The sequence below is a fragment of the Epinephelus moara genome, chromosome 13, assembly GCF_006386435.1.
Source record: "Epinephelus moara isolate mb chromosome 13, YSFRI_EMoa_1.0, whole genome shotgun sequence".
NCBI classification, from domain to species: domain Eukaryota; kingdom Metazoa; phylum Chordata; class Actinopteri; order Perciformes; family Serranidae; genus Epinephelus; species Epinephelus moara.
This window is the reverse complement of record NC_065518.1, coordinates 3,571,402-3,587,201: the sequence shown is the minus strand read 5'-3', so window position 1 is coordinate 3,587,201 and position 15,800 is coordinate 3,571,402. Positions and strand designations below refer to the sequence as shown.

General features: G+C 41.1%; 1 protein-coding gene across 2 annotated transcripts in view; it reads right to left on the bottom strand.

Moving 5' to 3' along the window:
- grid1b (glutamate receptor, ionotropic, delta 1b) overlaps positions 1-15,800 on the bottom strand; it is an 827,749-nt gene that overhangs the window by 258,386 nt on the left and 553,563 nt on the right. For both annotated transcript variants that reach the window (XM_050059333.1, XM_050059332.1), the window contains exon 4: positions 13,997-14,202. In XM_050059333.1, coding sequence (XP_049915290.1) covers positions 13,997-14,202 — 206 coding nt within the window. The remainder of the gene's footprint in view (positions 1-13,996; positions 14,203-15,800) is intronic.

The window sequence follows — 15,800 nt, the reverse complement described above, 5'->3', positions numbered from 1 at the left end:
CATTTTGTACCGCTACACATGTTTCTAGTCGGACTATGTTTACGAGCACAAGAGTTCAGCGAGCCACCGAAGGACCGCCCTGCAGATTTACTATTGGTTCTGCAACGTAGGGAGTTTTTTAAAACTCTGAAATTGTATCCGCCCATCTAAACACAAAATCAGGGAGAAAGTCATCAGTCTTTAGTTAAGCAAAGCGTCTAAAGACTGACTTGTGAGTCTAACTGTGTGAGTGAAAGACAGTGAATGTTAGTGAGTGTGTGTGCATGTATATGTGTGTCGGTGAGAAGGAGAGACAGGGGGAGAAAATGGGCTGTGTTTGTGTTTATTGAGGTCATTTTCAATTTGCTGTTTGAGGGTCTTTGCCCCGAGGACATGTAAAACACACACACACCTTCACACAGTTGTGTATCTGGGCAGAGAGTGTGTGTAGGTGTCACTCATCAGTGCTCAGCAGCCTGATAGGATCCTGTCAGTCAATCTGTCTCCCCCAGCTACCAAGGGCTTCGTCCCGCCTCCCAATCTAAACATCACTCCTTCAGTGAGTTATACGCTCTCCCTGACATCAGGGAAAAAGGTTAGAGAGGAGAGGAGTAAAGGGAAGAAGGTAGGAGAGGAGGATAAAGGAAGCTAGGAAGGTAGGATGGGATTTAAATGAGGAGTAGAGAGGATGAAAGAGGGCACGAGAGGGAAGGTGCGAGAGAACTGGAAGAGAGGGATGGAGGAGAGAGTAGACAGAAGGATAGTTTGTAGATGAAGGGATGAGAATGACGAAAGAAAAGAGGGAGTAGGAAAAAGGAGAGGGAGAGGAAAAGGAGAACAGGGAGGGGTGGCGAGAAAGATGAGAGGAAACAAAGAAGGGAAGGAAAGACGGAATTAAACAAGGTAAGAAAAAAGGAAGCAGGAGGCAGAAAGGGAAATATCAAGGGAGGGAAAATGAGGAGGAGGTGGAGGGGAGGAATAAAGGATGAAGGAGAGGAAGGGAGGAGCAGAGGGAAACATAAAAACAAATAAATGGAGGGGAGGAAGCAGAAATCAATGATTGATGACACATTCAAAGTGTCGCACACAAACACACACAGTAACAAGGCAGCTTCAGGTGTGAAGAACCCGACTGTGTGTGTGTGTGTGTGTGTGTGTGTGTGGTGCTAATGGATTCACACATACTCGATAATGATTCACACAGTCAACTGACAGCTGACTGTGATTCATGTAGGGACGCTAACAGAGACAGAAACCAGAATAAAAGTCTCATCAGCGCCCCCCTGAGGCTGCAGTGATCGTTACACACACACACTACTGAGTCAGTGAAAAATAACACTTTCCTGTGGCGAGGGTGGCGCTAAAACCAACGGCCAACATGTGCTTATGTTCTGCATCTGCATGAGAAGAAAAAACCCTTCACACCAGCAGACAGCAGCCATCTGCAATTGTTATTCAAAAAGGGAAACCAACAGTGTGTCTCAGATCACATACTTCTCTACTAAACACTTAATATTTTGAGTGCACAAGTGCGTTCACACGACGTCAACGTTTGTTGTCTTTGTGATGTTGCGGAGGCTACGTCACAAAATTCTCACCTTTTGACATGGCGGCTGGAGACAACAAGGAGCCTGAGCTGGCCACAGTGAACACCGCCACGTTATCCAAATGGAAGTTGTACAAGTTTTTTTTATGAAGTATAAAAACTGTTGTGGAATAGAAGCCGTCAGTAATGTTTGTTGGGTCTGTGACAATCTGGAAATCCATCGGTAAAAAAAAAAAAAGCCTCTGGAGGAACAGCCCGGAGTTTTTCAACTAATGGAAGTGCAGGGGCCTCGGCGATCGCTCACGCCCTTAACTTCAAGTAGTGTTAGCTCGGTAAGTTCGATAGCCGGCAACAGCCACGGACAGCATGCCTACTTTTCAAAAGATCTAAAATCCTTCTTCCACCACTGCATAAATGTTCAGATGTATTCTGATGCCTATACATACCAGTGTTATGATGTTATGTGCTCTAACGTTATTATCAGTATAGCTAGAGCTTAGACAATTATAACTTTAGATGATGGATTATTTGTTAGGGAAGTTTCTAGGGGAGGAAGGCACGTCGTCGGCACGGTTTGCAGCATAAAAGCCATGAAAATATGTTTACATATACATTTACAGAAATAACCTACCTAATAGTCTACAGCAATAACAATGATACAATACAAGTTAATTAAAGTAAATAGGTATTTAGTGGACAGAGATAGCGATCAAATGTTGGCGATAGTGCTCCACCATCTGTTTGCAATTCAACATGTAAAAAGAAGTCAAAGAAGAAGAGGCGGGTGTGTACTAAGTGTACAAAAGGAAGTACGTGATTTGAGACAAACCTGTCTGTCTTGATGCTAGTTAGCCTGTTAGCACATTATTTGAAAGAACAGAAGCATAAATACAGAGCGCCAATGAACAATAACACAAACCATCAGGAAACGTTTCTGCTACAGAGCTCAATGGATAAAGAAAAATAATCTGACCTCATATAACAAGTTTGTTTCAACCTCACTCTTTCTCAGCTTTAGCTCTTTGTTTACTTTCCTCACTTCTTTTTTTTTCTTCTTCTCGTGCACTGAGCTGAACTGCTGATTCTACAAGCCATATTGGCGGAACAAAAGCCTACAGCTGACAAGGGCCAATGGTGGAGGATACATGACACCGATGAGTGCAACAGCTGCTCACCAATGGCCTAACTTAATCAGTGGCTGTCGGCTTGGTGTATCAGGGCCTTGAAGCCACATGCACATGAATATGTTCTCATTTTAAATCCAGAGCTGAAAACAATCTCTATACACAAAAACATTTTAGCATAGTTTCAGAGACAGTCTCTCTCCATACTAACGCCTGCACACTGATCATGTGTGTGCTGATGTTACCAGGAAGCAGACTGTCTTTGTGGCTGGTTGTTTGGTGACAGAAAAATCTATGGAGATGGCAAAAAGTGAGAGCAAAGACTAATTTGCTTGGATCCATAACAAGGTGGAACAGCCCAAACTCATTCTATAGTCATCAAATACTGCTGCTTTGTCAGTGGTTTGGTTGTGTGTGTCGTAACTGATGAATGAGAGGGATTACTGATGTTCAAGTCTTTACATGACTTAAGATTGAAGACCACATGAAGTTAAAGAACCATCCGCTTTTCAATGTTGTACTATCTTGTAAATGAAACAAAACATAAATACATTACCTTTAATGAAAGCATGATGTGGCCTGATCAGGTATGATGGATCGTCTCATAATGAGGTGGAGCTATGAAGAGATCCAATGACTGACGCTGAACCAAAGCCTACGCTGCAGGTATGTAAGGTGGGAACAATGTCAACCACTTTAGTAAAGAAGTAATCCAACTTTAGTTGAATCTGAATGCTAACGTTAGCTCTGCATGGTCACGGTTAGGAAGATGAATGTTATCCAATGATGGCACAACCTCAGAGACCTCCCTCCATCCTCTGAACATGTCCAGGGTGAAGACAAGACTGACTGATTGACTAAAACACATTACTCTGATTGTATTACTCTCAACAGTTACAGGAAAACACATGTTTTCAGGTCAGTGTGTTAATAATGTGATCACCACACGCTCAGCTGAGTGGAAAGATTACTTCTGATAGAAGAGTAAAATCTACGAAACGAGGTTGAAATCAAGCCGAAGCCTCGACTGAACCGACTCTGCAGCCAGGCTGGAAAAAAAAAAGATGCGACAGAAAGAACCAACAAGTTCTGCCAGGAAGACTCACTGCCAGCATGTTTTGTTATCATGACTCCGAGTGTGTGTGTGTGTGTGTGTGTGTGTGTGTGTGTGTGTGTGTGTGTGTGTGTGTGTGTGTGTGTATGTGTGTGTGTGTGTGTGTGTGTGTGTGTGTGAGTAAAAATTTGGCAAAGCTTTTAACACATTTCTGTGACATTATTGAAGAGTGCAACTTCCATTCAGCTCGGTCTCACCCTCCTACGCTCTAATGTCCTAGTGCTAATGATTGTCTCAGCGTCAAGACACACACACACACACACACACACACACACACACACACACACAGAAGCCATTTCTTTCTGTGTTGAAGCCTTCCACTCTTTTAAAGACAATCGTGTTGAATCAAGTCAAACATTGACATTAGTATCCTTAGAGACTTGACAAAAATAGTGATATTAGTGCTAATTAGCAAATGTTAGCATGCTAATGCACTAAACTTACAGTGTGTGTCTCAGATTGCATAGTTCCGTACTAAGCATTGAATAGTGCACAAGTGCGCTCAAATTGTCCTGTACTGGCGCGCTCAAAACGATTAGCTTGCTAGCTATTATTAGCATTCGTTAGCTAGCTAACTTGCTCATAGCTAAGGCGGCACATTTTAATCAGCACTGATGTTGTGGCATGTGTTGCGGTTTATGTGTGGACCGAGATAGCAGTCACATGTTGGCAATAATACTCCACTGTCTGTTAGCAGTTTGCTGTTCAAAAAGAAGACAAAGAAGAAGAGGTGGTTGAAAAAAAGCCGTCATCATTTCCAGCGAGTGTGAAACAGCAGTGCGCGATTTCAGACAACACTATCCTGTTGAAGTTAGTGCACCATGCAAGAAGTAGCCTACGTGGTGTTCATAGTGTATGTTGAAGTGTACTAACAGAAGTATGTGATTTGAGCAAGCAGCAACCTCCAGGGATGACGAGTGAAGCCAATGCGGAAGTGCCGCAAACTGCAGTTCGTTGAATGGCCACTTGAGGCAGGCTCCAGAAGCGAGTCAATCCCCATAGACCCCCATGTTAAAATGTTCAACTTTACAGCAGAAATAAACATGTTTACAGCCTGGTACAAAAACAGTTTTGGTCTCTACAGCTAATTTCCCCTTTCATGACACCTGTACGGGCGGGGTGTTAATTCGCAAGTCATTGAACCCTCTTTGCCCATTTCTGATTGGCCAGAAGTTGGGCGGAGTCAGGCACTGCCAAGATGGCGACAGCCAGAGCCGCCTACTTTGAGCTTCAAACCCGCTCCTCAGAAACCAATGGGTGACGTCACGGTGACTACATCCATATTTTTATACAGTCTATGGATTTGAGGCACACTCTAAGAGGGTAAACATGGCTCTTATTATACTAAACTCTGTATGTTATGCCTTGTTCACACGTAGCTGTGTGTATTATGGCACGTCACCCGGAAGTCCGTTCATTCCTAAGAGAGCTTCAGACCATTTTTGATCACGAGAGTAAGAGAGTGAGGATTTCCCTTCATCACGAGTACAGATATTGACACATTTTACTGGTATGATACACATACCAGTCATGAAACATACATAACCTGTACCGGATACTTGTTTTATCCAAGTACTCAGCTAAACCCTACATATTTCCATGTCCTTCGATGGCATATGACACCTGAAATTTAACCAAAGTCCACCAGTGACGTGGCTGCACTTGTTAGCATTTCTCTAATATCAGTGCAGTCTGCAGGGTAGGAGCACAGGTTGCTTACGTTAACCTACAGAGTCGTGCTAGTGACCTGGTAATTAGCCAATTTTGTTTTTTATTTGATGACTTCTTTGACTGACAGCATTAAACTTAAGTTTTGAACAAGTTGTGAGCATCCATACTTTTCTGTCTCCATCAGAGAAATGGCCTTGTGAAACCATTATTGCCATTGTCATGTTTGTAAAGGCCATCGATGATGATGATGATGATGATGATGATGATGATACTAATGGCGTATCAGGGCCTTGAAAGGTTTCCCGTTTCACAGGAGAAGGTTTCTACCACTACCCTTTATAACTCAAAACTCAAAAATGAGGGGTAGAAGCAAAAGGAAGAAATTGGCCGGGGCCTTGTTATTACTTTTCTCTGTGTGCTGGAGAAAAGTGTGACCACTGCCCGTTTCATCTGAAGACAGAAAAAGAGAGGGGTTGACTGACAACCGCGGACATTTATAACACACAGCTACTCATTGCCAGCCCTCAGATATAAGATGCTTCCTGCTGCGTCTGTCGTGACTCACTCATTTCTTCTGTCTGTCTGTCTCCTCTCACACACAGGTCAGTGTACAGCAGGCTGCTGAACCCTGCACCCTCCCGCTGTTATTAAAAACACAGAGCAAGGACTGACCACTGAGACAATGACAGCAGACTCTGATAACCTGGCAGAAATATCACAGGATGGCTTCCTTCCTGTGATTACTGCTGTGATTGACACAAGGTCAGTGTGTGAGAGAAAAAGAAGATGGTGGTGTGGCAACTGTATAATTTGTGACTGACAACATGGACGAAAAAGAGAATATCCGCTTTACACGTAACATAAATGAGACGAAATGTTAGAAATGTTCAGCTGATCGACAGGTTGTCACCTGACAATCCACGCTCAGGTGCACCTTTTGTTTTCACTACCATCACTAATATATGTTAATACATTCTAAAGCATATGGAAGAGGCGAGTAAATGAATAAAATGTGCAAATCAAATGCAACATGTAGACTGTAGCTGTAGGCAGAGACGTCTGATATCTGATTAAAACTGTGTGGCAGCAGCTCCTCAAATGAAAATGTTTTCCCTCCTTCAACTTCTCCTGTTTGATTCTGATGCATTTTATTGTTGTATTTGCTGCACAAATTTGCAATATGTGACAAAATAAAAAGACACATTTCCTTCTTTGCCTCTCCCCACTGGAGTTACCTATCCGACTGACATCACTCCCTCCCTGTCTGTCACTGGGCACCGCAGCTGAATGAAGGGGCGGAGCTGTCCTCCCTCTCTGTCTCCACATTCTGTGTGTGGTCAACATCCTCCTCCTCTTCATCATCCATCTGAATATGACTGCCTGACCTGTTAAAAGTAGTTACGAAATGATTCTGTGCGCCCTGCGGCTGCTCAAACGTCTCTAAAGGCTCTGACTGATGCACAAAACGCAGAAAATCAAACCTGTTCTGAAAATTTTAATGAAAGTTTCGGACTCAGTGCTCAAACGTGATTGACACAATGGTAAGTTGTATTTATATTTGATGTGTGACAATTTCGGACGAAAAAACAGATTCAGTGTGCCAAGGCCTTTACACTGTATTTGCGGATTGTTTTTCTCGCGTACCTCAAGGGTGAATGAATAATCCAGAAAAGGAGAAAATTCTTCATGAACTAAATTAAAGAGCAAAACTATGTAAAAACATCTGTGTGCAAACTTGTGCAGTTTAATCCAAGTCTCATTTATCCAGTCGTACTCTCAGGACTTCCCAAACAACCCAATAGGGAACTGAACTAGTGTTATGTCATTCACGAACGAATCGTTCAAAAGAACGAACCTGTTGAGTGAACGTAGTGAACTGATTCGTTCATTTCTCAGTTCAGTTGAGCTCAGCAGTGAGCGTGCAGGCCGGGAGTGGAACTGCCAATTCAGTCTGAGCGAGGCAGCCAGGGTGCAGGGAGGGGCTGCCTACCGCGTGACGAAACACTCGGTGAACGACGTAACCCCAATCCCTGAGTGATTCAAATAATTTCTTCTCAGCGATACACTTTCATAGGGACCGTTTTCTCCAAGCTAACGGCTAATGTAGCCAGGAGTCAAGCCACATGACCATAATCACACACCTCCCCATTGTTTTAACAGACTTAGTTTCCAGATAAACAAAAACGTTAGGCTGGGCAAGCACTGAACAATTCTGTGAACGAATCTTTTGAACGAATCTTTTAAATGAACTGATTCTAGTGATTCAGTAACAGACATCAGTCTGACGGCAGAAGCAACTGGCCCATTGCCGCTTTACAGTGACTTCGGAGTGAGACTGGGTTGCTTAAATCCAACCACGTGTGTGTGTTGTTGAAGGAAAAAAATGTCTATTGGTGGTTTTGTACCGACGTAGTGCTTTTATTTTGAAAAAGACTGCATGCAAACTGTGCATTTCCTGTGAAAACAGAAGTGTGTTTTGAAAACAGACAATGCATGTAACAGGCTGAAGTTGACACGGCGTCCCAACAACCAACACACCCAGGGTACCTTGGACGTCATATGTGGACGTGTGATGAGATCGCAGTGAGGATGTGTTGATCCTACACACTGGATCTTTCAGACTGTTCTCTGCGTTTGGATTCTTTGTTTATTGTGGAGGCACGTGTGAAGAACAAAGTGTTCTTCATGAGTTAGTTTATTCTTGGACCACGTGACGTCTTTGTTTCCAGCTGCTGGTTGCTCTGCATGTCCTGTACGAGCACATGTGTGATCAGTCAGGTTGATTAGGATGTAAACAATCGTGTCTGTTGTTGGAAGTGAGATGTGGAGAAACACAGAGAAAGAGAGAGCCACATTAATACTTAAAGCTGCTGCCATGGCAACGCAGCCCGGCTGGCGGTCTGAACAGAAATGAGAAGCCTGCTACACACACGGGAAACACACACAGCAACGCAATCACTCCTGCCAGGTAGGGATTTGTAAGGAGGAAGCCCAGGACGTCAATATGAATGAGGCAGGCGGTGTGTACGTGTGTGTGTACGTGTGTGTGTATGTGTGTGTGTGTGTGTACGTGTGTGTGTGTGTGTGGAGGTCAGGCGTTGAGCAGTGCAGCAGAGGCTGAGTCACACACACTACAACAGAGCAGCTAAATAAGTCATAAAGCACACACACAGCCTCTTGTCTGCTGCTGTGGTCAACAGGGGGCCATTTTTCTCTCTCTGCTACACACACACACACACACACACACACACACACGCACACTGAGGTCACACTGACGATCACACACACCATGTGTAATGACACACACAGCCCCTGCATACTTAATCACATAATCATCATAATAATCCTGTCATCCACCGCCAACATTCATAAACAGATTGAGAGAATAAAACTGTAACTCAAATAAAAAATCAGGACATATTCTTGAAGGTGCAATCAATAGTTTTTCACTTGTTTTCTACACAAAATGATGACGATTGATGAGTGATCAATTGATCCAAGAAAAGTTACCACTGAGGACGATGTTTATTTCCACGTGCAAGGACGATACGTAAGATCGCCCATGAACTCCTGAACTTTTGTTTCATGTGCTCCATCAGTTATCATATGTTCGATAACCAAAGGATTGTATTTCTGACTTATGTTTATGTTAATATGCACATTTAGAGTTCATGTTTTGAATTTTATATAACAGCACCCTGCATGTAAGCGCTAAGATGGAAGATGTTTAGCCATGCTTACATGACATACATTAAGAGGTGTCCTGCTGGTTGTGGACGAATTTCCCAACAAGCAAACAAATGCTAACTAAAGAGGATGAGACAAGGTCCATTGGTGTTTCTCAAAGATCCTTCCTTGGTAGGATGGGTCCTTCCAAGGAAGGATCCTACAGAGGCAAAGCAAGACTCCTTCCTAGCATTCTGTGAACACACATAGCGGAAGAGACTAACAAGTGTCCCCAGGTGTGTGTCATTCACCCTCAGCAGCAGACCGAGGAGGTTTCAGGGTACTGTGATCATTTTAACACTTTCTAATGTCGTTGTATAGTTTGAACAAATGTAGCATTATTTCCATAGTCACATGACTTTTAGGGAAAATATATTACTGGATTATACTTAAAACAGGTAGGCTAAATCTAAATCTAAAAAAAAAAAAAATCAGTTTATTTGGCAGTGTACGATGGAGTATTAGGGCCACATTGAACGAAAAAAAAAAAATCAGTGATTTTGAGAATAGTCATAATTTATTGAGATAAAAGTCATAATATTACAAGAATAAAGTCGTAATATGAGAATAAAGTTGTATTTTAATGAGAATAAAGTCGTAATATGAGAATAAAGTCATAATTTAATGAGATAAACGTCATAATATTACGAGAATAAAGTTGTAATATTATAAAAATAAAGTCATAATATTATGAGATAAAGTCATAATATTATGAGAATAAAGTTGTAATTTAATGAGATAAAAGTCATAATATTACAAGAATAAAGTCGTAATTTAATGAGATTAAAGTTGTAATATTACAAGAATAAAGTCATAATATTACGAGAATAAAGTTGTAATATTACAAAAATAAAGTCATAATATTATGTGAATAAAGTTGTAATTTAATGAGATAAAAGTCATAATATTACAAGAATAAAGTTGTAATTTAATGAGATAAAAGTCATAATATTACGAGAATAAAGTCATAATATTACGAGAATAAAGTCGTAATTTAATGAGATAAAAGTCATAATATTACGAGAATAAAGTTGTAGTTTAATGAGATTAAAGTTGTAATATTACGAGAATAAAGTCATAATATTATGAGAATAAAGTTGCAATTTAATGAGAATAAAGTCGTAATATTATGAGAATAAAGTTGCAGTTTAATGAGAATAAAGTCATAATATTATGAGAATAAAGTTGCAATATTATGAGAATAAAGTTGCAGTTTAATGAGAATAAAGTCGTAATATTATGAGAATAAAGTTGCAATATTATGAGAATAAAGTTGCAATTTAATGAGATAAAGTCATAATATTATGAGAATAAAGTTGCAATTTATGAGAATAAAGTCGTAATATTATGAGAATAAAGTTGTAATTTAATGAGATAAAATCGTAATGTTATGAGAATAAAGTTGTATTTTAATGAGATAAAGTCGTAATATTATGAGAATAAAGTTGTATTTTAATGAGATAAAGTCATAATATTATGAGAATAAAGGTTGTATTTTAATGAGATAAAGTCATAATATTATGAGAATAAAGTTGTATTTTAATGAGATAAAGACATAATATTATGAGAATAAAGTTGCAATTTATGAGAATAAAGTCGTAATATTATGAGAATAAAGTTGTATTTTAATGAGATAAAATCGTAATATTATGAGAATAAAGTTGTATTTTAATGAGATAAAGTCATAATATTATGAGAATAAAGTCGTAGTTTGATGAGATGAAGTCATAAAATTATAAGAATAAAGTCGTAGTTTTTTTAGGAAATAACCAACAACAAACAGAATGGGTTACAGGATGATTGTTGGTTTTTTCCTTAAAAACTATGACTTTATTCTCTTTTTCTTTTTTTCTTCAATGTGGCCCTCATACTTCATCGTAGGCAGTGGACACATTGGAAAGTGTAAATTATGAGGTTTCTGTCAGTACTCAGAATGAATATTTCTGAACGCACCACTCACATCATCTTCCTCCATTGTCTAAAAGAAGCCAACAGGACTAATGTCTGTGGAGAGCTGATTGGCCTCCAGCTAAGCCCCGCCCACCAAAAATGTCATGCTGTTCACTGACAGTGAAAGAGTCTGTAGTCTTTAGATGATGATGAAAATCAATGATGAGTTGATTATTTGGTAAAATCTGATAAAAAATAGCAGCTGTTGCCATCTTACACTTCAGCCACATGCCAGACACTAAATAATTAACACACNCACACACACACACACACACACACACACACACACACACACACACACACACACACACACACACACACACACACACACGAGTATGTGATCCAAGGACAGGAGCCATGGTAAAAAATGAAACAGGTAATAAATATTGAGCAAAATTCAGCATCCCCTTGGACAAGCTTTTGTACTGTGTGTGTGTGTGTGTGTGTGTGTGTGTGTGTGTGTGTGTGTGTGTGTGTGTGTGTGGACCATCCAACTCCATCTGTCACTCCAGGTGGCCACTCACACCTGGGCACATACATACACACACACTTTCACACACATGATCAGTGAGCCAGTTTGTGAGAGGACAGACAGACGGACAGACAGACAGACAGACACATTTTTCATGTCTCACTTGATCTCTTTGCACACACATTGTTTTCCCCTCTTACACTCTGGCTCGTTTCGATGTATACTCAGTTATTCCTTATTTACACTCCCTTTAATCCCGGACAGGTTCACTTGTTCCATGTGTACACTCACTGATCTCCTTGACACACACTCATTGATTCCTCATACACACTTCCTTGTTCCCTACGTGCACTCACACTCACTTTTCCCTCATGCACCAACTCACCTGTTCCCTGCGCTCACCTAAATGTTCCCTTAACATCACAGTCAACCTTTCACCAGTCAGTCCCTGTGTGCACACTCACTTATTCTCTTGATGGGCTTGAAATATATTTTTCTGTCTAAATGCAAAATTACATGGCCCCTGAACTAAAAACATCTCACTGCACCAATTGTTGTATTTATCCTTCTTTCCCGCATCTCCAGCAGGGGCCAGCAGGGGCTGAGTCTGACCGCAATCAGAGTAATGAACTGTGAATTTTTATTCATCTATTTATTTATTAAGACTTTACTAGCCCCCATTTTGTTTGATGGGGTCAATAATGGAGGGGTCCCCTCAGATTATGTGTGGTCATATGCCTACAAAGTTGCGTGGTGATGGCTGAAACCCTTGAGATGTTATACACCTTTATGTGATGAGCCACGCCCTCCGCAATATTCATTGCCTTATAGAAGCTCAGTTTTAGTAAGTTTTCCAACTTTTGCCAAGAGGGAACTTTAGATATTGGTCCCTAGATTATGTTCACCCAGTTTCATGCAGATCGCTCAAACTTCCTAGGAAGAGATCCATTTGAAGTGTTTTTCAAAAAATTCAAAATGGCGGAAAATCTATATAAGCGGAAGTTATGGGTTCTTGAGGCAAATGTGTTCCTCATGAGGAGAGGCATCTCTGTGCAAAGTTTCATGTCTCTACCACATACGGGGCATGAGATATGCCCATTCAAAGTTTGACATTTCAATGGGTTGCTATAGCGCCCCCCTTTGGCCAATTGATGTAATATTGCTTCATTGGCATCCTCCCATGACCCTCTACCACTGTGCCAAATTTCACATGGATTGACCAAGTCAGTGAGGAGAAAAACATGGACCAGACACACAGACAGAGTTTTCGTCATTATATAGTAAGATAGTAAGACATGGTCATAGGAGCGCTTTGAGACAGACAAGAGTGCAGCTCACCGCCCTTCTACTGAGAATGTTGCCTGAAACTGAGGAAGAAGACATCGCTGGGTCCAGACGGAATGTCTATCCAATATACAACTTTAAACTTACTTCACCGCGGTGAGGTGGCTGGCGGGACTCTTAGCTGATTGTCATAGCAACGCTGCATTAAACTGCTGCTGTGGGTTGCCATTTAAAAAAAAAAAATCTGGGTCAAGTGAATTTTAGAACATTTTGGTTGCTTGGATGTCATTGGTCTACAGCGTTTTAACTCCACATTCTAGCATCAGCCCAGCTCACCTGAGATGGTACCAAAATAAAAACCAGGTACTGACCACAACTTTTGCCGATGGAAAACCAAAAACTAACAATTCCACGCCAGTCGAGCTGCGCCGCGACGTGCTGTGGAAATGTGGTATTATACAATCAATTCAGCTAAACTTATAGGAGCTGTTTATCTGGTGTGACTCCAAGGTTAGCACAGCTGCTAACCACCTTGGAATAATGCATGAACACTCCCAGCTTGAAATAAGTGCCGTCTTTCCTGTCCTTCACATTCTACTGACACTGCGTGAATGCAGCATACAATTAGTTGTAACTGTAAGTATCATGTACATGCAGTAATCCCCATTAGGGCTGTAATTATTAAGCCTCTAAAAAATATGTACGCGTGCACATTTGTTCCTGCACTTATTAGTGTAATGTCTTTACATCATGTACTCTCATCCATGCCTTATATTCTGTAATTAGGGAAACAAGATTTTCCTGAAAACATATGCAACAGCCATTTAATCCCACTCAAACACAGACAAACCTGTTGTCATATCCATACACCAAGACTCCTCTGAACACTGTTTTGCTCCATGTCTGCGTGAATACAATCATTCACAGTTGGTATGTAGAAGCACGCTTCTCTGCAAACTCATTTTCTGTATGCACAACTGTGTTCCACAATTACTGTACACACACACACACACACACACACGTAGCTTGTTCCACATGTTTGCAAATACCCACATACACACTCGTCTGCTCACTGGACACACACATGCTGTAACCGCGTGCTCTAGGAAATAAAATGAAAATGCACAGACCTGCTGGATGAACGTGTGCGCTCCGTGGGGGCTGAGCAGCAGGATGGCTCTGCGCAGCGTGTCTCTGTACCGGTTCAGCTCCTCGGTCCTCATGGTGGTGAAGAGGTTGGTGAAGACTTTGCTGATGTTCCTGTCCACTCGCTGCAAGGCCACGTCCACACCCTGACGGGATGTCTGGTCCAAAAAACCCTGCAGGCCGCGAATATCTGATGGAACAGGAAGAAAAGAGGGTTAAACTTAAATCATCGCTGACGAGACATACCAAGACGAGCTGGGAAATTTGGAGATGCAGGACAGAAAGAAGGCAAATGTCTTTTCTATCACAGAGAAATGTCCACAATGTCTCTGTTAGAAAACCACAACAAAGACAAGATTGTACTGACTTTCCCCACCAGAATCTAACCGATTCATTGTTAAATCCAAGTGGATGTTTGTGCCAAATTTGAGAATATTTCCTCAAAGCCTTCAAGAAATCTCATTCACAGAAATGAGACGGAGGCAAAGCCACAATGACCATGACCTTTGACTATTAAAATCTTATCAATTAGTCGCTGTATCCATTGGACATTTATGCCAAATTTGAGGAAATTACCTTCCAGCCTTCTTGAGATTTCACATTCACAAAATTGAGACGGATGCGAGGGCACAATGAGCTTCACCTTTGACCACTAAAATCTAGTCAGTTCTTCCTTAAATCCAAGAGGACGTTTGTGCAAAATTTGAAGAAATTCCTTAAAGGCATTCTTGAGATATCACGTTCACAAGAATGGGACAGACAGATGGAAAACCCAACAACACAGTCCTTCTGGCTGCAGCTATCACGGGCACAGAGGCATAAGAAAAGTGATGGCTGGACATATCTGACTCTCAGATATTTCAGAATTCCACACACTTCTCAGAAGAAGTGTTCTTTAATATTAAAGGGGTGATGGTTCCTCCTGTTAATGTGGTGCTCCTGAAGCAGGTAAGAGTCAATTGCTCAAGGACAAGGACACTTTGGCCTCCAGTCGAGGGTAGATGTTACTGCGTTCTGCATGTTAACATCTACAACCTGATCTCTGCCAGCTCCTCTCAGACACTCTGAATTAAATATGTCTGGGAAAGAGATCTCATTCTGTGTTGTGTCTTCTGTTGCTCATTTTATAACTCTCACTCTCTACGAGCAGAAAAACTTTGCCCTGATTAATCAAGGTTAAAAAGTGACTGTCTTTCGGTGTTGGTCAAGAGGCAGCACAGAGAGCCTCTCAAGTGAGTGTGTAAATACAGTAGACCTGATCTACTTCCTGCTGCTCACTTGACTCGCTCTTGTAATTTTCTACACGACTGTTTTCTCCCTTAGCTTAAAGGAAAGCTGCGGCTTACTATAGCTTGAGTGTTATCTTTGCAACTCTGGTCTTCAGTTCTGTTGGTTTTAACATTGCTTTTGGCACAGCACTGGACATTTAGTAGTCAATATCAGTACCCGTAAATTTCCACAGTTCTCAAAACCCAATTCAATACCAGGTTAAAAAACACAAAAACTAAGCAATAATTCCACCGTACTTAAACATACACTCCCTTGTTCAAAACATTTAAATTAAGTTATTTATTTATGTTATTTTTTTCATGATGAACCCCTGACGATCCATCTTGAACAGAAAGTACTCGCCTCTGTGAATTTGTGAGATTTTGTGGGTGAGGAACATTAATATATAGCCTCCAGGAAATGAACACAATTCTCCTACATTGTTGTTCAGCACTTGTACATGCAAGATGTGATGGTTGGTCTTAGTGGTAGGCTGTTTGTCCAACCTACAACCAACTA